The sequence below is a fragment of the Schistocerca gregaria genome, chromosome 2, assembly GCF_023897955.1.
Source record: "Schistocerca gregaria isolate iqSchGreg1 chromosome 2, iqSchGreg1.2, whole genome shotgun sequence".
NCBI lineage: Eukaryota > Metazoa > Arthropoda > Insecta > Orthoptera > Acrididae > Schistocerca > Schistocerca gregaria.
Genome location: NC_064921.1, coordinates 806882436 through 806905767, shown reverse-complemented (window position 1 = coordinate 806905767; position 23332 = coordinate 806882436). Strand labels below are relative to the sequence as shown.

Below are 23332 nucleotides of genomic sequence, written 5' to 3'. Positions count from 1 at the left end.
ACCTGGGTGGAAGACTTCTTAGGGATATGAAATGGAATCACCACATAGGTGCAGTCATGGGTAAAGCAGGTGGGAGACCTTGATTTATTGGTAGAATACTGTGGAAGTGCAGTCAATCTACAAAGGAGATTGCTTACAAATCACTCAACATTTCAGCTGTGGAAGACATTGACAACAGCTCACATCTAGGCCCGAAAGAAATAGCAATACTCTTGAGCAGTGTGTGGCATCATTAATAGGACAAATTGTGCAGAACAAAGTGGATGATCTGACCGTGTGTGTGTATCAGTTCTGCAACCATGAAGGCTGCAAGATTCCTTGACTTCCACAATTATGTGGAGAGGTGCAGGATTTGCTTAATAGATCAAGAGTCCATTACACACACAATGTTGGTATACGGTGACTGTGTGGAGTGGAGAGGAATATTAAAAGGGAGGGGGGGGGGGGGGGTCAAGACTGAATAACTGTCATCCACCAAAAATAAAAACAAAATGTGTCCCCCCCCCCCCCCCCCATGGACACAAAATAGGTCAGTTCAGTGCTGCAGAAGCATTCCAAATTTAAAAGCACACACATTCTTCAAAATTGATGACGTTTTACAGAGCCTTGGAACTTGGTAGATTTAAATGCAAGATGCCTTTAATAGTTTCCACAATGGCGCCCTACCTACAAACATATTCTCTTTGGATTTCCTGCCAGATTTTGAGATAAAGTTTACTAATTGCAAGATATAATCAATATCTTCACTGAGTGATCACAATGGTAATGCTACCAATGATAGTACCACCAAAGCAGTTTTGCAAAATTTGTTTCCAAAGAAATGGAGTAAATATGCAGGATGATACCATATATAAGTTAAAATTGATATTATGAACTGAAGGTAGTGTGCGTACCAACTGTTTCTCCCTTTTAGTACCTTTCAGCTATTTTCCAATGGATGTCATAGTGGGTGGAGGTTGGTTGGTGGGTTGGGGGGAGTCGAAAGCATTTGTTGGCATTAGTAACCTTTACTATGTTTAGTGGACAGTTATGCCCATGTCAGCCTGGCACTGGGACTGCAGGGGTTGTGCCGTTGGACATCGTTGCATGAAGCATAGTGGTAATGAAACTACTCTGGCTGCGGGCAGTGTTGGTCGAGTTGTGGAGGTGGTAGAGATATCAGAGTGAAACCTCAGACCTATATCTGGCTGGTGGAATCTGGCACTGCCAAGCACTCAGTGGTGGAGAAGGCATCAGTTTGGCTCTTGGCCCAGCAATGTTTGGGCTGGACCCCCTGGCAGGTGGTCCTACCTGGATGAGATGGACTGGGTGGCAGCCTCACAGAGGAAGCTGACACTGTAGTGGATATTTGGATGTTGATTTGATGACCAGCCTGGCCAGGTGGCCAGTATTGATGACAAGTGGCTACCACAAATGTTATGCACATTGTATGCCAAAATGGCACTAGGTTCATTGACCAGCTGACCGTCAGTCGGGCTGTGGTGTCTAAGCAGTTACCATTGTCCAATATCTTTCCAGCATATTATGGCAAGTGGCTGCCTGCAGCTACGAGCTCCCTTGTGTTAAGCTTACACCATTACAGTGCTCATTTTTTGCTCCCTTTTTAAAATATATTTGTGTAGACAACCTGTGATTCCATTAATTTGTGATAGACCAGGTGGTTGTCAATTGGGGCATTGAATTTAAATGATACCCGGATTGTAGTTTTCCCCTTTAGTCTGAGGATATTAATAACTCTTCCCCTCCCCCGCTACACTTCCCCCCTCCATCCCTATCCCCTACACTCCGCCCCTATCCCCTACCCCTACACTCCGCCCCTATCCCCTATACCGTACCCCTACACTCCGCCCCTATCCTCTAGCCCTACACTCCGCCCCTATCCCCTAGCCCTACACTCCGCCCCTATCCCCTAGCCCTACACTCCGCCCCTATCCCCTAGCCCTACACTCCGCCCCTATCCCCTAGCCCTACACTCTGCCCCTATCCCCTAGCCCTACACTCCGCCCCTATCCCCTATCCCCTAGCCCTACACTCCACCCCTATCCCCTAGCCCTACACTCCGCCCCTATCCCCTATCCCCTAGCCCTACACTCCGCCCCTATCCCCTATCCCCTAGCCCTACACTCCGCCCCTATCCCCTATCCCCTAGCCCTACACTCCGCCCCTATCCCCTATCCCCTAGCCCTAACACTCCGCCCCTATCCCCTATCCCCTAGCCCTAACACTCCGCCCCTATCCCCTAGCCCTACACTCCGCCCCTATCCCCTAGCCCTACACTCCGCCCCTATCCCCTAGCCCTACACTCCGCCCCTATCCCCTAGCCCTACACTCCGCCCCTATCCCCTAGCCCTACACTCCGCCCCTATCCCCTAGCCCTACACTCCGCCCCTATCCCCTAGCCCTACACTCCGCCCCTATCCCCTAGCCCTACACTCCGCCCCTATCCCCTAGCCCTACACTCCGCCCCTATCCCCTAGCCCTACACTCCGCCCCTATCCCCTAGCCCTACACTCCGCCCCTATCCCCTAGCCCTACACTCCGCCCCTATCCCCTAGCCCTACACTCCGCCCCTATCCCCTAGCCCTACACTCCGCCCCTATCCCCTAGCCCTACACTCCGCCCCTATCCCCTAGCCCTACACTCCGCCCCTATCCCCTAGCCCTACACTCCGCCCCTATCCCCTAGCCCTACACTCCGCCCCTATCCCCTAGCCCTACACTCCTCCTCTCTCTCCTCCCCTCTACCCCTACCCCTCTCTCCTCCCCTCCCCTCCCCTCCCCTCCCCTCCCCTCCCCTCCCCTCCCCTTACCCCTCGTACACGTGCAGGAGATAGTAAAAGTGCAGGTAATGGTGGCCAAATAAGAGAAACAGTGTTATTATTTTTTTAATAGTCTTTATAAATATGAAATGGGTTGTGCTTTGTTGGATGAGTGTTGCTTAACTGAAAAAGTTATGTGATCGCAATATACAGTTGCGAAGCTGGGAAGACTACTTTGCATTTTCAGCATGTGGAATTGTGCTTTACTACTAAGTGTATATAATAGCCTCAGATATTCCAATTTTGCTAGTGTGAATTTTTCTATATAACTTTTTGCTCACATTTTCTGCTATACTGTTTTCAGCAATATTAAAAATTAGATTGTACCATTACACTGATTAACTTGCTATGAATTCTTTCAGATCTGTCAGATTGTCTGCTGCTGAACAGTTCTTGATGATGTCAACGTGGTGCAGTGGAGGGCAACAACCGCTACAATTCTGCATCTCCCTCCTCTTTAGTGTACTTAACAATATTGTAGTTGAGAATGCTAGAAATTCACATGAATACTTTCAGCTGTTATGCCGACTGGTGAACTGTGCTTTCATATCTGGTTGTCCTGTGCCTAATGCTGAAACTTTGCTCAATAATGAGATTTCCTGGCTGAAAAAAATCAGGGTAAGAGTAATTTCTATTTACATTATGAGATGCATGCTTACCAACAAATGTAGAACATTGTCACAATTACAAAATTAGTTATGTTCATAAACGTCCCAATTATAATTTGTGTATCACAATAAAAAATAGCTTCAGTTCACCACACAGAAATTTGAGAAAATAAATATTGGCCAAGTTTGTATAAAGTTTCATTTGATGAAAAGCAATATATTTTAACACTTTGCACTGCTGTGTCATCCATTTATTTATGGCATTCATAATGCAGGTAAAAGTATACTGAGGTTGGGCACTGACACGAAGCCAATTTATGTAATGAAAATATTTTGCTGTTGTCCTAGTGTGAATTTGAAATCAAGAGAAAGCAAGCACTATAGTATTGCTCATACTATAAAATATTATTTTATTGTCACTGAATAAATTACTTCAATTTCTACTGTTCAGCAGTTGTAACATTGAGATAGTGTGCAGAAGTACCATCTCTCTCAAAATAACTGGTCTCACTAATGTATATATTCTTTGCAGTGATTCCAATGTATTGAAGAAGCCAAAAAGGCATTCATGATAAAGTTAGCTATTTTTAGTTGTTGGTTATTGTCCTTTTTGCTTGTTTCCCCATGTTGTTTTGATAGTGACCTTTTTAAAATTAATTGCACTTAGTCTCAAGTTTGTTATTAAGTCCACAACTGATGAAATTAATCTCTCAAATGTCAGTATTTTTATTGTTATGTCAGATAACCAAATTTTTTTTTATTTGTACTCTTATTTCCTTTGACACAATCCCAACATTTGTTTTATGTTGCTAACTGATATTGGCCATCATCATAATAATTGAATGTATTGTCAGGTGGACACATAGTCTGCCAAGACATCACTTGGTGATCATTTTATGCTTTCTCAATCATTCTCTTTGAAAGTTCATGGCCGATTTCCTTCCCCATCCTTCAAACAATCCTAGCTTAGGCTCTCTCTCTAATGACCTCAATGTCAATGGGATAAAGTCCATCAACACACGATGAAAATCATTTTTCATACCAGTTTTTTCCAAAATGGAAAAGAAAATTAATTGTTGTTCATAATTGATGCAGCACCTCTACTCCACCTAAGAAGTAAAGGCATGCAAGACAAAAGTCCACAGTTATTTACCTTTGGTCTTTAACCACAAGGATGGTTAGTAGCACCTTTTGGGAGCTGTATAGATGGTGCAGCTGGTTGATATATTCTTATCTTTGTTCGCCACTTGTATTTTTCCCTTCTACTGTCCTTTCAATGATACTTTTAATGGTACCATCATGTCTAAAAGATGTCTGATCCATGTAATCCTTGGGTGTTCAATTACCTCAGGAGAAGAGGCTTCTCTTCCTCCACTCTGTGCAGCATTTCTTCAATTGATATCTTGTCTACCTAGGAAATCCTGAGCATTCTGCGGTAACACATCTCGAAGGGTGTTATTAAACATTTTTCTGTTCCTCTGAGTGTCCATGTTTCACTTCCATACAGCAGCACACTTCAAACAAACATCTTTTATTTGAGGTTTTGCTTGAATGTTTGTCAATGCTGCTGGATGTAAAAATGTGTTCTCTCTCGTTAAAAACAGCTTTTGCCTGGTGGATTTGGCTTGCAATATCCTTCCTTAACCTTTTTTCTGATGTAATTTTACTACCTAGGTAGGGAAAGGATTTGATGATCTCCAGCTGCTCATTGTGAAGTGAGCATTGGGCAACGGTGTTTTTGTCTGCTCATCACTAAGATTTTTGGTTTACCTTTATTAATTTTCATCCTATAGGAAGATGTGAAAGTGGTTTTCACATGGACCAGCATCACTTCTAATTGTTCTGCATATTCACTTAACACTGCGATATCATCAAGAAATCTCAGTGAGCGTAATTTCTTACCATGTGTTTTAATTTGTCCTATGTCTCCTAGTTTCTCCTTAGCTTTGGCTATTGCCCTCTGATTGCATCCATTGAACAAGAAAGGAGAGAATGAACAGCCCTTTCATAGATCCTGCGTAATAGTACCTCCTTCTTGATGATCTCCACTCCTTAATTACAGCTACCACTTCTGTATGTAGTCATTGCAGTACTCTTCCATTCTTATTCTTTGTGATAGTCTCTCTCAGCATCTTAAAAAGTTGTTGCCAGTCTACCCTACCAATTGCTTTTTCCAAATCTAGAAGGCAATATATGTGTCTTGGCCATGAATATTGTTTCTTCTGTACCCCCACCTCATCTAAAGCCAAACTCATCTTCCATGATCATTGCATCTATCATGCCTCCTATCCACCTTAGAAATATAGGGGTCATGATCTTCAAGGCGTTTTTTACCACTGAGGGTTGTATATTGTTCAGATCTGTTTGAAGATGATTTATTTCGTATTGGCACAATGATATATTTTTTTAAAGTCTAGTAGGAGCTCCCCATTTCTGAAAATAACTTGTATGAAATGGAACAAGTTCTTTATGTAGCTGTTCTCCAGTAGCCTTGCTGAATTCTGCTGGTATATCCTCAATTCCTGTGGCTTTCCCAGGTTTTACCTGCCTGGCCGCAAGGTCAACTCTTCGTGCAAGATATAGTCTCCCTTTCCTTCTGGACCGATTTCCCCATTGTTCTCAGTTCCAGATCTTTATTATTCCCTGCACACAGTTTTCAGGGTATTGTTTCCACTTTTCTACTATGCCTTTCTGCTCATGTAATACTATTCAATCTTCATTTTGTACTCCACTGCACTTTGTCTATTTCCAAAGAACTGTTTAATTGATTTATAGGCAGATCCCAGCTTTCCTACCTTGATCATTTCATTCGGTTCTTTGCAGTGGTCCTCCTAGTATTGTTGTTCAGCCTTTTTGACTCGCAGATGATTTCATTCCTCAGTGCTCTATATTGCCTTTGTCCTTCCTAAGTGTTGTCTTGTTTCAGGTTATGCCTTAAATTTATTTTTGTTATTATGCTTTCTGTAAGCCATTCGTTTTTATGCTTTTCCTTCTGTTTCCCTATTACTTAGTTTGCTATTCACAGGATATTGTTTTCAAGAACTCCCATTTTTCTTAAACATTTGTGGTGGTGTTCATAACTGTAGCAACATTTATTTGCTCCTAGTATGTTCACCTAACCAGATCATTTGTTAGTTTGTTCAGATCCCAGACCTTTTCTTAAGGTTTTCGAATGTCAGATTGCACTTTCATGTCCCTATGTTATGCTAACTATCAATGTCTGGGCCTGGATGCTTTGATTCCAGAACTTTTATCTAACTGTAATGAAGTCGGTCCAACATCACTTCCTATTTCTAGGGACTTTCCATGTATACCTTCTACATAGATGGTGTTGAAACCACTTGTTACGTATTACTAGGTAATGCTCAGTACAGATTTTACTAATCTATCTCCATGTTCATTTCTTTCTCAAAGTTCACTGAAGCTTCCATTCTTCCAGACTGATGAGGTTGTCTTGGTCTTTGACCAAGTTTTGTGTCCAGTTGTACAAGTAGTAATCTTCCATCTATTTGCTGGTAACCATCTACTCTTATGTCCGAGCTTCTTGCAAAGTACCACTCCCATCCCCTTCCTCCCAGTCACTTCCCTGTACAGCCCATGTGTGTAACTCTGTAGTCACCACTGATAAAGTCTGCACCATCTGGTCATGTCATCTTGCTCACTCGCAGTATGTCTGTTCACGTTCTTGTCATTTCCAGCTTGAGGGTCTCTTGCTTGCCACACCCCAGCAATGTTTGAACATTCCATGTTGCAATTCGTCTTTTCTTTGTGTTCTTCATAGTCTTTATTTTATTGGAAGTGGGGACTTTAGGAGTCCACTCCTAGAAATTTGAATGTGGGACTAAACCAGAATCTTTTACAAAAGTAGGCTTCATATTCATTTCTCAAATGAAACAAAACTACTGTTTCGTGGAATATTCTGCTGATCCTTAAGATTGTGGTTACCCCTTGCCAGCCACACCCTTTGCCATGGACTCGTAAAGAGTTCTTCTGTCTTCAGAAGGGATTTCACCTTTTGAGGGTTCAAGGGTGCCCTAGATTTCTACCAGCTCATCTGGCTGAAAGGGGTCATTGGAACTTGGTGGAGTGGGGTTCCTTATCCTGGGATTACCGATTGAGGCTGTGGTACGTGGACAAGTGCCCCTGTGGAAATCGGACTTCCATCCCTTTACCTCTCTGTTTCAGAATTCGTGAACTGATCTCTTAATTTTGGTGTAACATTTCAGCCAAACTATTTTATATTCAGTTGAATCTGAAACTCGCAACAAGAGTCTTCTTGCTTCTTGCTGCTTGCTGTGTAAGAACTTCGTTCTTTCTGGAATTAATAGGGCCTCCAGGATTAATACCTGTGACGTGTCTGCCCCCGGTAGCTGAGTGGTCAGTGCGACAGAATGTCAATCCTGAAGAGCCCGGGTTCGATTCCCGGCTGGGTCGGAGATTTTCTCCGCTCAGGGACTGGGTGTTGTGTTGTCCTAATCATCATTGTTTCATCCCCATCTATGCCCAACTCACGGACGTGGCATCAAATCGAAAGACTTGCACCCGGCGAAAGTTCTACCAGAATGGGAGGCCCTAGTTACACGACATTTACATTTATTTACCTGTGACATTTTGTATTTAACAGCTGTTTCAAAGTCAGTGATACTATTACGTTGCTTTCCACATACTGCAGTCTTTGTTTTTCTATTGTTCCCGTAGCAGATGAAAAATCTAGCAATTTAACTAACTTCATGAGGTAGTGAACCTGTCATTTTGTGATACAGCTACAATCACCGTCAGTCAGTCTACATATTGTTGTTGTTGTGGTCTTCAGTCCTGAGACTGGTTTGATGCAGCTCTCCATGCTACTCTATCCTGTGCAAGCTTCTTCATCTCCCAGTACTTACTGCAACCTACATCCTTCTGAATCTGCTTAGTGTATTCATCTCTTGGTCTCCCTCTATAATTTTTACCCTCCACGCTGCCCTCCAATGCTAAATTTGTGATACCTTGATGCCTCAGAACGTGTCCTACCAACCGATCCCTTCTTCTAGTCAAGTTGTGGCACAAACTTCACTTCTCCCCAATCCTATTCAATACCTCCTCATTAGTTACGTGATCTACCCATCTAATCTTCAGCATTCTTCTGTAGCACCACATTTCGAAAGCTTCTATTCTCTTGTCCAAACTATTTATTGTCCATGTTTCACCTCCGTACATGGCTACACTCCATACAAATACTTTCAGAAACGACTTCCTGACACTTAAATCAATACTCGATGTTAACAAATTTCTCTTCTTCAGAAACGCTTCCCTTGCCATTGCCAGTCTACATTTTATATTCTCTCTACTTCTACCATCATCAGTTATTTTGCTCCCCAAATAGCAAAACTCCTTTACTACTTTAAGTGTCTCATTTCCTAATCTAATGCCCGCAGCATCACCCGATATAATTCGACTACATTCCATTATCCTTGTTTTGCTTTTGTTGATGTTCGTCTTATATATATCCACATATTACAAATGACTTAAATCTAGAATCTCAGCTAAAGAGATATTAGTGAATGAATGTGTGTGTCCGTATCCTCAGAAATGTATTACTAACATGTTGGTTAGATGGCAATTGTTTTGGGTTCTTCAACTGAAAGCCATTTTATCCATGATCTGATGATTCACTGTCACAGGTCTGTTGCATCCTCAAAGAATCTCAAGAAGTGAACACAAAAATCATAATTATTACAAAAGTATTACTTTTGGTAATATTCTAGAATAGTGTAAGATAAATTGCTATTGAAATCTGTTTCTAATAACATACTCAATTCAACAGGAGAATGTAAAGGAGACTGGAGAGACATTTGTTGATGAAGCTGTCTTGGAGGGTCATCTTGGAATTGCAAAAGAATTGTTATCTTTCATGCCATCAGATAAGAAATATGAAATAGGCTCTGAAGAAAAGAAGAGTATTAACCTAATAAAGGTAGGCTGAATATTAACATTATTCCAACTCTACTCACGGCTGCCCCTGAAATAAGACACACTTCCATTTTTCATGAAGATGAGAAAACCATTCTACTTTTAAGTAATGATAGTTCTAAAGTTTGAATATTTGCCTTACATATTAGTATTTGCCTTGAGGAACTTGCTATGCAAGTAACAGATGTATTTGTGACTTATGAGGTTGTTGTCATTGTCGCTACTGCTTTTGCTATTTCAAGTATAAAGACTGGTTTGATGCAGCTCGCTACACCAATCTCTCTTCTGTAAGCTTTGTCATGAGTGCATAACAACTGCATCTATCTGAACCTTGGCTGTCCCTTCAATTTTTGTCCCCCACACATCCCCCCATTGCGAAATTAAATATTTCTCGTAATAGTATTTCCACTGTAAATAAATAAATAAATAAATAAATAAATCCATCAAAATGCCTTTCATGTAATTTTCTTTGTGTATAGAATAACTAGATTGTGCTCATTTAAGATTGTCAGTTATGAATACATATTGCAAGCCTTTGGTGGTTATGTGATATTTTCGAAGATGCGTTACACTTTTGAGGTATATTAAGAATGACCGAGATCTTTCATTACTATTTACATTCTATCTTTACCTGCACTTATTACATATTGTCTGTATAATTAATGTCTGCTTGTGTCTGTGTGTGTGCGGATGGATGTGTGTGTGCGGATGGATGTGTGTGTGCGGATGGATGTGTGTGTGCGGATGGATGTGTGTGTGCGGATGGATGTGTGTGTGCGGATGGATGTGTGTGTGTGCGGATGGATGTGTGTGTGTGTGTGTGTGTGTGTGTGTGTGTGAGATTGTGCGCGCGCGTGTACACCTGTCCTTTTTTCCCCCTAAGGGAAGTCTTTCCGCTCCCGGGATTGGAATGACTCCTTACCCTCTCCCTTAAAACCCACATCCTTTCGTCTTTCCCTCTCCTTCCCTCCCCCACATCCTTTTGTCTTTCCCTCTCCTTCCCTCTTTCCTGAAGAAGCAACCGTCTGTTGCGAAAGCTGGAAATTCTGTGTGTGTGTGTGTGTGTGTGTGTGTGTGTGTTTTATTTATTGTGCCTATCTACCGGCGCTTTCCCGCTTGGTAAGTCTTGGAATCTTTGTTTTTAATATACCAAACAAAAGCGCTGGCAGGTCGATACACACACAAAATTCAAGCTTTCGCAACCAACGGTTGCTTCTTCGGGAAAGAGGGAAAGACAAAAGGATGTGGGTTTTAAGGCAGAGGGTAAGGAGTCATTCCAATCCCGGGAGCGGAAAGACTTCCCTTAGGGGGGAAAAAAGGAGAGGTACACACACACACACACACACACACACACACACACACACACACACACACACACAGACAGACAGAGAGAGAGAGAGAGAGAGACACAAGCAGACATTGTGTGTCTTTCAACCTGCCAGTGCTTTCGTTTGGTAAGTCACATCATCTTTGTTTCCAGGAGGAGACCGCTGAAACCATAGCCGAAACGTTGGTTTCTCCAGTATAGTTTTTTTTTACGTTATAACGCGATACGACATTCAGAAAAGTTCTACATTAACTGCCTCTAGTCAATTATATTGGAAGAAGTGTTTACATATACCACTAAGCTTATAGCTATTGTCATGGTTTAAAGTTCTGATTGCACGTTTCAACCTCGGCAGTTTCTTTTGTGATAGAATCCCTATATGTAGATGCATGGGATAAGATTTCAATTTCATCAAACAATAATCATTAAGATGAAAATACCAGTAATAGCAAATAATCATATTTCTATTCACAGGGCTTTGTTCAGAAATAGCAGATTTATTGAAACCACAATATTTAATGTGATGTTGATTCTCTGTGCAGTATTCTGACAGTGTTTGTATTGATCGCCCAGTGTAACTGCCACCACATTCACAGGTAGTTCTACAAATTCCAGGAATGCTGAGACCGAGCCTGTCTCTTACTGGGTGCAGCTTCTCTTTAATTTTCTTCAGTGATACAAATATGGATTGAATATCATGACCGCCACGTTGTCTATTTTAATTTTTGTAGGTCCGAAGAAAGGATGAAGTGCAGTAGGCGTTGTAACCTGCCTAAGTCAAACTTCTTTCAACCGTCCTTTGAGTATGTGGGCTACACCATCTCTTGGCACGGCGTCCAGCCACTAGGAAGTTTGGTCCAAGGTATCATCGACCTTCCGCGGCCCACTTTGCTGAAGGAGTTAAAAGCTTTTTTAGGCAAGATTGCCTATTAGCACCGGTTCATTCCCAGGGCTTCCACCTTAGCCTGCCCCCCTGTACTGGCTTCTGCGCAAGGGTGTTCCTTTTAGTTGGTCGCCTGCATTCAAGTGAGTGTTCACCTCATTGAAAGGCCTCCTCACGTCAGCACCTTGTTTGGCTACTTTTGACCCCCATAAGCTGTTGGTCCTGGCTACAGATGCTTCGCAGTATGGGGTGAGGGCAGTACTGGCCCATTGCAATGTGGATGGTTCCAAGCAGCCACTGGTGTTTGCGTCTAAAACTCATAGCCCTGCACAGGCCCATTACTCCCAGCTGTTACCAAGTTTCACCCTTTCTTGTATGGCACGAAGATTCAGTTAATCACTGACCATAAGCTATTAATATCGTTATTTGGCCCCGCCTCTCAGATTCCGGATAGGACGGCCCACAGACTACAGCGCTGGGCCTTGTTCCTTTCTAAGTACCATTATGACATTCATTTTCGCCCTACCGGACAGCATGCCAACACCAACGCTCCTTCCCATCTTCCGGTGGGCCCGGAACCTAAGCTTGATTGAGAGGAGATTGTGTGTTTTCATTTGGATGTGGCGTCCCGCCAAGCAGTTGATGGCTTCCCGATCACTAGTTCTAGAGTCACCAGGGAAACGACAGCTGACCCGGATCTCCGGCAAGTAGTTCGCCTCATTCACGAGGAGTGGTCATCCCGACCTCCAGGCCGGTCCTTGGACCCTCTTCGTAATTATTTTGTTCTACGAGACCGCCTCTCCGTCTTGGAAGAAGTTCTCCGATGACACAGCTCCTCGCGTAGTTGTTCCTGCAAGTTTGCGAAGGGAAGTCCTCACGTTATTGCATGAGGGGCACTGGGGTGTTTCCTGTACTAAAACCTTGGCTTGCAGACATGTGTACTGGCCCGGTATTTACAGAGAAATTGAGCACTTGGTGGCCACGTATTCTCAGTGTGCAAGCCAACAGGCCTCTCCCAGGTCAGCGTTCTCTTCATGGCTGCCTGCAACCCAGGCATGGGAACGTGCTCACATCGATTTTGCGGGCCCGTTTCTCAATGGCTTTTGGTTCATTGTCATTGATGCTTATTCCTGATTCCCATATGTGGTTCGCTGCTCCTCAACCACTTCAGAAGTCGCAATCCAGGCACTGGCAAAAATATTTTCTGTGGAAGGCCTGCCAGTCACCTTGGTCTTGGACAATGGACCTCAGTATATTTCGCAGACCTTCCAGGATTTTTGTAGGCGCTTCGGTATTCGGCACATTTGCTCTCCCCCCTTTCCTCCACAATTGAATGGGGAAGCTGAGCGCATGGTGCACACATTTAAGACGCAGATGAAAAAGTATGTGCACAAATTTCCTTGCGGAGGAGGCATTGACGTTTTTCCTGGTGGCATACCGGACCACACCAATGGGAAAACGCAGCCCCGCAGAGCTCCTCCACGGGTGCCAACCTAGGACTCTCCTGCACCTCCTTCAGCCTGGTCCTCGCCAGTCTTCGCAAAATAGGTGCACCCGGTTTTCCACTGGGTATGTCGATCTGGGCACGTGGGTTTGATTGCAATCCACGTTTGATACCGGCGGTGGTCCTGCGCCGAAATGGCCGCCGGCTCTATACCTTGCAGGCGAGGGACCGGGAGGTACGTCATCACCAAAATCAACTACGTCCTCGTTTGGGCACCCACCCTCCGACCCCTCGGACCCCGGCTTCCCCATTGCCGGCACCCGTGTTGGTTTCTCAGGGGATGCTACCGCCCCTCCCCCCTGTGACTCCGCCGTACTGTGATGGTTCTCAGCCTTGGCAGCCTCCAGTAGCTCCAGCACCGGCATCGCCATCGTTAGAGATGCCCCAGCGAGAGTTGGCCCCCCTCACAGGTCCAGTTTCTCCGGAGGCTGGTCCACCTGTGGTCGTCCCTTCCCCATCGTCCCTGCTGCTGGGTCTTGCCCCTCCTGAGATGGACCAGGATCCGGAGTTAGACGGCTTGTCTCCTGTTCTGTCTTGGGCTCCGGTGGTGGGACGACGGGGGCCTCTTCGTGTGGGTCACTTCCATCCGTATTCGAAGGTTCCAGCTCAAGGGTTGGCAGATCCCCTCGACTCCAGCCTTCTGCGAGGTCATCATTCCTACACGATGCTCCACCTTCCGACGCAGTGGATCACAGTGGCTTCACCCCCCAAAAAGAGGAGTAGTGCAGTAGCCACCAGAAAGATCGCGGGAGGCGCACATCGGCACAGTACATCACAAACGGTAGTTGCCGCAAGTAAAGTCCCGTCCACCAGAGGGCACGTGAGAATTTGGCCGCGACCTCTGCCAGCGGAACACCACCACCACCACCAACAACAACAACAACAACAACAACAACAACAACTCAGGCAGCACGGGCCGTGCCCAGCGAGTTCACAATGGACATGCCTAGGAGACAGTTCCCGGTCTACGCTATGAGAAGTGCGACGGAAAACGTGAACCGTGTTTCTACAATTCCTTTCCCCAGTTCTTGTCAGTCATTGCCTAATGCTCCCCCTGGAACCCTCTACAACCTCTGGTTCTTTCAGTTTATCCAGGTCTGATCTCCTGAATTTCCTGCTGTTTTGCAGTTCCTTTAGTTTTAATCTGCAATTCATGTCCAATAAATTGTGGTCAGAGTCCACATCTGCCCTGGAAATGTCTTACAATTTAAAATCTGATTCCTAAATCTCTGTCTGATCATTATATAAACAATCTAAAATCTTCCAATGTCCCCAGGTCTCTTCCACATATTCAGTCTTCTCTCATGATTCTTAAATCAAGTGTTAGGTAGTATTAAATTATGCTCTTTGTAAAAATTCTACCAGGTGGATTCCTCTTTCATTCCTTTCCTCCAGTCCATATTCACCTACTATTCGTCCTTGTCTTCCTTTTTCCTACTATTGAATTCCAGTCTCTTAAATTCAATTGTTGGCATATAAATTCTGTAATAATTGTAAACATTTGGAAGACGAAATGGTAGTATTCTGTAAGTATCTATTTGGCACTAGTCGGAAATATGTTAGCAAAGCCAGCCCTTCATTAATTCCAAAGTAATTAACAGTTTTGTCAAAAGTATTGTTTACGTAACCATATATGTTAATTTCATCCTTTAAACAAATAATTCAACTTAACCCTTCTAGTAGAAGAAACTGATAAAAAGACACATTTTTTCGGTGTACTCGTTAATTGAATGAGTTAAGTTTTAATTGTAATTTCTGTAAATTTAACTTTAAATAATGTGCAGTTTCAGTACCTATTATTGTGATATATAAGGGCCCAAATTTTGGTCTCACATGGCCGAGTTTCAGAGGAGGAACCTGTGTTGGCTAGAACAGCAACACTGTATCAACTTAACAGTGAAATAAATGTTTCACTAATAGGCCGAGTGTAAAATTAATGACTTTGTGGTTAGGTTTTTACTGTTCGTAGATGTTCAACAGTAAACTCTTGTTGCAGTATGTGGATGTTCACCTGCTAACTATTAGTGATGCTTATGGAAAGTTAAACAATTGTGCACTGGCCATATTACATGTGTATATGGGATGTTGTGAAAAGTGAAAGTAAAAGACAGTGAAATGCAACTGAGCATCTGTCGGCTACATTATTTACAGTAGTCAGTGTTGGAATTCACAACCCATTTTTCAGCCAGTGTAGCGGTGCGGTATGTCGACACTGAGGACTTCAAACGAAGAGATAGACAAAGCAGGCAGAACATTTACAGTGTGGACTTTGCATCTGTCTTGTCTTCAATAATGCATTCCCTTTTCTGGTCATATTCTGCATTACCCCAATTTGATTTTGTATTCATAACTCTCTATTCACCAGACCAGAAGTCCTGTTCCTCCTGCCACCTAACTTCACTAACTCCCACTATATGTTACTTTAACCTATCCATTTCCCTTTTTAAATTTTCTAACCTTCCTGCACCATTAAGAGATCTGACATTCCACACTCCGATCCATAGAATATCAGATTTGTTTCTCCTGATGATGACATCCTCCTGAATAGTCCCCACGCTGAGATATAAATGAGGGACTATTTTACCTCTAGAATATTTTACCCAAGAAGATACCATCATCATTTAACCATACCGTGGAGCTGCATGCTCTCAGGAAAAATTACGGCTGTAGTTTCTCCTTGCTTTCAGCTGTTCAGTGTCAGCACAGCAAGGCTGTTTGGGTTAATATTACAAAGCCAGATCAGTCAATCATCCAGGCTATTGCCCTGTAACTATTGAAAAGGCTGCTGCCCCTCTTCAGGAACCACCTTCAGCAAGGTCCATGGTTCATGGTGGTTTCATGGTTAATAACGTTAACATGTACAATATGTTATCAGAGTGGATATCAGAATTGAACTAAAACAAACTAGCAGCTACTGCTGTGAAATTTGATCTATCAATTTTTTAATATATAGTTGTGTTTGGTGCTTCGCTACGCTACTTACTCAGAGAGGCCCTATCAGCAGTTCATGACATACTTGTGATGTAAAGATGCCTCCTGACAATCTCCAGCTGCTGTATGCCACCCAAGGGGTACTCGAACAAAATGATAAAACAACACAAAAAAATATTTGTACTGACACATATCATCACATCAAAAAATATAAACCTACACTTTATTTAAAACATACTCTTTAACACAATGTTAATAAATGACCCATTGATTCATCTCTATATGTGTCAGCAAAGGTCCAGTCTGTACAAACTATGTTGGCACTCGTTGGAGTGGCCAGTGGGAGCTACCATCTCTCCTATCAGCCAGTGCCCCGGTGTCACTTAGTTCATGCAGACAGTACAAAAAACTTCCCATCTCCAACATAAGAGGGGGGAAAAATCCTGAATTTAAGCATGCAAAAATTCTGTACCCTCACAAATTTTGGCATTTCTCTTTTCAGTGGGAAACAGAACTGAAACCATCTCTCTGCAAAGTGTGGAGTTCTATTCTCTCTGCTCTACTGATACTTATCTTTGAGGGCTTGACTGTTGCTGATTGCTAATATGTGATTTGTAGCAAGCCTTACCGTATCGGCACTGTCCTAAGTGAGATTCCATACTACCTGTTCCCCCCCCCCCCCCCCCCCCCCCAGGGGCTCAGCATTCATTTGCTGGGTACGGGCTTGGCAACCCTGAGGTTCCTGAGCTGGGGTCTGGTAAACGCCGCCAGTCCCCTGTCACCGTAAGCTCTGGGCATACTTCGACGACCACCGTGCGGCGCGGCGGTGGAATGTTGTGTGTCTCAGGGAGTGGGGATCTTGGCTTGGCCGCCCGGATCGCGAGGATGGAATAAACCTCTATAAACAACCCCTCAATCTCAAGGTTTGCTGCGCGCCGATGAGATGCATGGCTGTTGAGGTGGAACAGTCATTAGCGGGGAACCTGCCGCACCTCAGTTGTATAAGGCTTACCTAGGCACGCGGGGCTCTGTCTAGGTGGACTTCTAGTTCCCTAACTGCTCGTGGGACCGAGATGGATCCTTCGAAATCCTCTTTTCCTCCTCCCAGCGGAAAGGGTGGGCCGCTGGAGGATTCTAACACCCAGTCTCTGAAGAGGGATCGTGCAGTCAGTCCCCCTGACTGCAGCACATCTTTGACAAGTGAAGTCTTTAGTAACAGGATGCATTCTGGTGCTCAGAATGTGTTTCTCATTGTGAAACGGAAGGAGGGTAGTTTCAAGGAGGTTTTGTCCTTCTATATACAAAAGGGATTGGAGGGCATCTGTGGCTCCTTGAAATCGGTGAAGCGCTTACGTAATGGGACCTTGCTAGTGGAAACTTCCACTTCCCAGCAAGCAACTAACCTCCAATCTGCTAAATGTCTTGGAGAGTATGCCATAGACACTGAATTGCACAGCACCTTGAACTACAGCAAAGGTGTTGTGACATGCCGGGATCTAGTTGACATTCCCAAGGACGAACTGCAACGTGAGTGGGCTCTGGAAGGTATCGTTGATGTCCAACACATCATGAAGAGGGTTGATGGCACTCTTGTCAAATCCGACTCCTTTATTCTGACCTTCAGTTGCACAAAACTTCCTGAACATGTTAAAGCTGGCTTCCTTCGCCTCAGTGCGAGGCCTTATTTCCCGACCCCAATGTGCTGTTTTAATTGCCAGCGTTTTGGGCATACCACCTTAGGATGTAAAGGCGAAGCGACTTGTGGCAACTGTGGTAAGGCTGCTCATGAAGGAGTTGGTTGCTCGTCTCCGGCTAAATGTATTAATTGCTCTTGGAACCACTCTGTTTGGAGTAGGGACTGCCGAATATTTTTAGAGGAACACAAAGTCCAGGAAATCAAAACCACCAAGCGAATCCCCTATGGTGAGGCCAAGAACATCTATAAGTCGATGCAACCTCCCACATTTGCTACATTTTTCGCATCCCTGGTTCAGAAGCCTACTCCAAAAGTCGATGCCTCAACGCAGACCGAGGTGGTGAGTGTTGGCACTAACACGTGCAGCTGTCAGTGCACTTGCAACACAGCCAGTGTTTCAGAGGCGGTAGCCCCTACTCGAACGGCAGACAAGGGTATAGTGGCGAACTTGAACCAGCCCCTGTCGCCTCCAACAGCTGAGGCTGTTCCCAAGCCCAGTGCACCAATTACCACTCCCACATCAGCTCCCCCAAAGCCCACCAATCCACAGAAAGCTCCTGTACCACAGCAACACCGGGTCAAATCCCGTGGTAAACCGTCTGACCATGCGACTATTGTTTTACGTGAGGCTTCATCTGACTCTTCCCCAGAGTTGATGAAATACGACGTATGTGTGGGGCAATCAGCTCACCACACACCTGCCCCTCCACCTGCTGCGGTGATCATTTCCCCATCTGGATTCACCTGCCAGATGGCGTGGGCCCCGAAAGGAGACCACCACGATGGGTGCTCAGTGGAGCTGACTGGACACTTTACAGCCAGTTGGCCCAATTCAAACACTGTGCGACTGTTGAGGTGTGGGTGGATCATATTACCGAAATGGTCCACCACGCCGCTGGAGCATCCATTCCACAGTCCATGGGTCCCCGGAAGAGGCCACCTGTGCCTTGGTGGAGTGCCGACTGCCGCTCTGCCATCAGGACCAGGCGTGCGGCTCTGCGTCGGTTCAAGTCTCGGCCGAGTGCTGAGAATCTTGCAGTATTTCGGGTGGCGAGGGCAAGATGTCGCCGCATTATTCATGAGAGCAAGAAGAGGTCATGGCAACAGTACCTGAACACCATTAATCGTTCCACCAAAAGTTCCATTGTGTGGCAGACCATCAGGAGAATTTCTGGCAAAGGAGGGAGGTGTCCCATAGCTGCTGTAATGAATAACGGCACTCTCCACACGGATCCGCGAAACATTGCCCAGACTATGGCAGCGTATTTTGCCACAGTTACTGCAACAACCAGTCAGGATCCAGGTTTCCAGCGCCATAGGGCCATTGCTGAGAGATGTAGTCAGAACTTCCAGTCCGCATCTCATGAAGTTTACAACATCCCATTTTCTATGTGGGAGCTGGATTCTGCATTGTCTGGAGCTCGTGACACCTCCCCTGGTCACGGCAGGGTCCATTACAGTATGCTATGGCACCTCACAATGCGCAACAAAGAAATCTTCCTCGCACTTTTTAATGGAATTTGGGTGTCGGGTCACTTTCCTGATGCGTGGCGTGAGGCAGTTTTAATCCCTTTTTTAAAACCTGGGAAATACCGCACGAGCCCGAGTAGCTACTGGAGTGTTGCCCTCACTAGTTGCATAGGGAATACCTTGGAGCGGATGGTCAACCGCCGCCTTGTCTGGATGTTAGAATCCCGGCAACTCCTTAGTTGCTTTCAGTGTGGGTTCAGGAGGTTTCGTTCCACCTTCTATAACCTGGCCCTACTGGAGGCAGCTATACAACAAGCTTTCCTATGACGTCATCACCTTCTAGGTGTATTTTTTGACATTGAGAAGGTCTACGATACCACTTGGAGGCGTCTCATCCTGGAGCAACTTTACGAATGGGGTTTTCGGGGTTGTCTTCCTCTTTTTATTCAGTCTTTCCTCTCGCCACGATATTTTAGATACTGAATTGGTGACGTCCTGTCTGATCGCTTTGAGCAGGAGAACTGTGTCCCTCGGGGTAGCGTTTTAAGTGTGACTCTCTTTGCCATCGCTATTAATAGCATTACATCCATAGTGAAAGGTTCTGTCCAGTGTTCTTTGTTTGTGGATGATTTCTCTTTGTTTTGCTCTTCTTCAAGCCTTGCAACAACAACTCGTCAGTTGCAACTTACGATTAGACGTTTGGATGACTGGGCGCGGAAGAGTGGTTTTAAGTTTTCCACCGAGAAGTCTGTATGTGTTCTTTTTAACCGTTCTCGTTCGATTTTAACCTTTCCTGAGTTGCGGATGAGGGACACTATTCTCACTTTTAAAGACACGGTGAGGGTTCTGGGGCTCATTTTTGACTCGAAGCTCACGTGGTTACCTCATCTTAAAGACCTGAAATGGCGCTCGCTTAAGGCTTTAAGTATTTTAAAATGTCTTAGCCACAGTACATGGGGAGCTGACAGGACTTGTCTGCTCCAGTTTTACAGGGCGTTTGTGCGATCTCGGCTCGATTATGGGTGCACAGTGTATGGGTTTGCGAGGCCTTCTTACTTAAAGACGTTGGACGTTGTGCACCATGAAGGGCTGGGGCATTCCGAACTAGCCCTCAGACCAAGCCTCTGTGCAGAGGCTGGTGAACCGCCACTTCCTATGCGGCGACAGCTACTTACAGTGCGCCAGGCGTATAAAACTTTGTCCAAACCATACACCCCTGCATACCCTGCCATTGCTCAGCCTCCTCTGGCACAGTTATTTCATAACAGGCAACGTGCGACACAGCCCTATGGTATTTGTTGCGCACAGGATTGCCTCGCTGCGATGTCTATGGCTGGTCTTCGTGTTTTGGGTCACGGTTGGAGCAGATCCCCACCTTGGCTCCTCCGGAGACCAAAACTTATTTTAGATTTGACTAATTTTAAGAAAGATCGCACACCAGATTTTACATTCCAATGTCTGTTTTCTAACATTTTAGATGTGCATCTCGGTTTCACTGTCGTGTATACTGATGGCTCCAAACAGGAGAATTTCTTTGGCTGTTCTGTAGTGTTCCCTGATCAAGTTACCCGGATTCGCCTCCCTGCTGAATATACCGTTTTCGCAGTGGAGCTCCACGCGATCCTGAAGGCACTGGAGCAGATGAATCGTGTTTGGGGCGATCGATTTCTTCTCTGCTCCGATTCTCTTAGTGCCTTGCAATCACTGCAGAACCTGTATCCGACTGAGGCGATGGTCCAGCTGATACATGACCAACTGTGCTTGCTCCAACGGCGGGGTACAGAAGTATCCTTCTGCTGGGTGCCTGGTCATGTTGTCATCTGGGGCAATGAACAGGCCGATCGGGCTGCCAAGGAGGCCTGCAGAGAGCAGGATGTGGTCCAGCGTCGTATTCCCTTGCAGTCAGTCATCGCTGCACTCCACAGAAAGTGCATGGAGTTGTGGGAGGACGAATGGCTGGCGGTGACGGCCAATAAACTGCGGTTGATAAAGTCAACCACTCGGCCGAGGCGTTCCTCCTGCCGGTTGCTCAGGCGGGAGGAGGTGGCCCTTACACGTCTTCGGATCGGGCACTGTCCTCTCACACATAGCTTTTTATTACGGCGGGAGGATCCACTGTTTTGTGATGCTTGTGGTGTGCACATCTCTGTCCGGCACATTTTAACAGACTGCATTTTATACCGTGATGCACGGGCAGAAGCACGAGTTGCTGGGGATCTGCCTTCTGTTTTAGCTAATGATGAGACGTGTGTGTCTAGGGTTTTTAAGTTTTGTGATGTGTCTGGACTCTGGCCTAAAATTTTAGGCTGGAGGTTTTAGTGTATTGCAGAGTGGCTGACTCCTCCCCTTTTTTCTTTGCGGTCAACCAGCCACTTCCATCTGCTACATTGTTTTAGCTTCCTCTATCATTTTCTTCCTGTGTTGTCCATGTTTTACTGCTGACGCTCTGCTTCATCCCACGCTTTGGTGTCGATGAGCACGTTTTTCGACGATTGTTACCCATGTTTTCTGTTCCGTTTTATATTCCTGTCCTGGGATTTTTCTTGACACCCGTCTCACTAAGTTACTGAACGGGCGCTGAAGAGCTTGCTGTCGTGCGCCTAAAACTCTTCTACTACTACTACTACTACTACTACTACTACTACTACTACCTGTTCCTCTCCACAAATGGTAAATGCAGTCTGCTCACTGTTGAGTCACACCATTTATAGCAGTGAAAAAACATGTGTAGCTTGTAAAGCATTCATTTTCATTACTGCTTCTCTCTCAAGACAGAAAAACAAACTTTGCAGAACATTAACACTAAACATTGCTTTCATTAAGTTATCACGCTCTGGTCCTGGTGACTTGTGATATTCATGGGAAAATCATAATATTAATATTCCTGAAAAGCAAAATTGTCTATGTAATTTACCTGTTGAAGTCAAAGTTGCATTTCTCGATGGCATCTTCATTCTAAAGACCTGTTTGATGCAGTACTCCATTACAGTGTACATCCATTTGTACTTTACGTACTGTATTAAAACTCTGGTCTCGTATTCTTGTCTTTTTGTACATTAATATTAGCATGGCTATATACATATTGGTGAAACAGGCACCGAGGTCATGACTGTCATGTTGTACAGTGTGCCCTGCAACAGGATATTGTATGTTGCCTGTATACATGCTCTGCCTATGCCCAGTCATCATGACTGATAACTGGGTGGTGGTCATGCCAATGTAAAAGGCTGAAGAGTGTTTACACAACAGCTGATATATGATGTGTCGTTTCACAGGTGGCTCTCCCTTTGATAGTACAAGTTTTGCCAGTTATATAGGGCTGTGTAATAAGTGGTGGTAGGAGGGTGCAAGGGCAAGTCTTGCCTCAGGGTCATTCACAGGGGTAGGTGTTAAGAGGTTAGAGAGATAGGTGCAGAACGAGCATAGGGTCTGACAAGGATATTGCGGAGATTAGGAGGGCAACGAAAAGCTATAGCTGAAGTTCGAAAGAAACTGGTTTAGGCATGAGTATTCAAATACAGAGATATGTAAACAGGCAGAGTACGGCACTACGGTTGGCAATACTTGTATAAGACAAGTAACTGGCAAATTTGTTAGACTGGTTACTGCTGCTACAATGGCAGGTTGTCAAGATTTAAGTGAGTTTGAACTTGGTTTTATAGTCGGCACACAAGCAATGAGACATTGCATCTCCAAGGTAGCAATGAAGTGGGGATTTCCCTGTACGTACACACTACCCCTCCCCAAATGCAGAAAAGCGTTTAGCTTTGGCATAAAAAATGGTCTTATCATTTTTCAAACCATATTACTTTGCTATGTTGGAGAGTTTGTCATGAAAAGCTTTAGACACAGCAAGCTTTCTTTGTTTACTGGTCATAATAATGGAATGCTGTATTGTGTACAGAAATTCATACTTAAGAAGTGAACTGAATAAGTGAATGGATTTTTTTAACGTAAATAGGCTTGCTTTTTTCCTTTAATTCATATTGTGCTTGTTGTGGAGTGCTTTGTGAAATAATTACCATCTTGAAGTGTACTTTAAATTACATTACGTCTAGTTAAATGTGCCTCTTCCTCTGTATGAGCTGCTACATAATTCTAAAAACTTCACTGTAATACGTATATGTGAAAATTATCATTACT

At 44.6% G+C, this 23332-nt stretch overlaps 1 protein-coding gene across 14 annotated transcripts in view; it reads left to right on the top strand.

The window, feature by feature from the left end:
- Nucleotides 1–23332, top strand: part of LOC126335092 (probable ubiquitin carboxyl-terminal hydrolase FAF-X) — a 316568-nt gene that overhangs the window by 177320 nt on the left and 115916 nt on the right. For all 14 annotated transcript variants that reach the window (XM_049997991.1, XM_049997988.1, XM_049997999.1 and 11 more), the window contains 2 exons: nucleotides 3181–3436; nucleotides 9233–9382. In XM_049997991.1, coding sequence (XP_049853948.1) covers nucleotides 3181–3436; nucleotides 9233–9382 — 406 coding nt within the window. The remainder of the gene's footprint in view (nucleotides 1–3180; nucleotides 3437–9232; nucleotides 9383–23332) is intronic.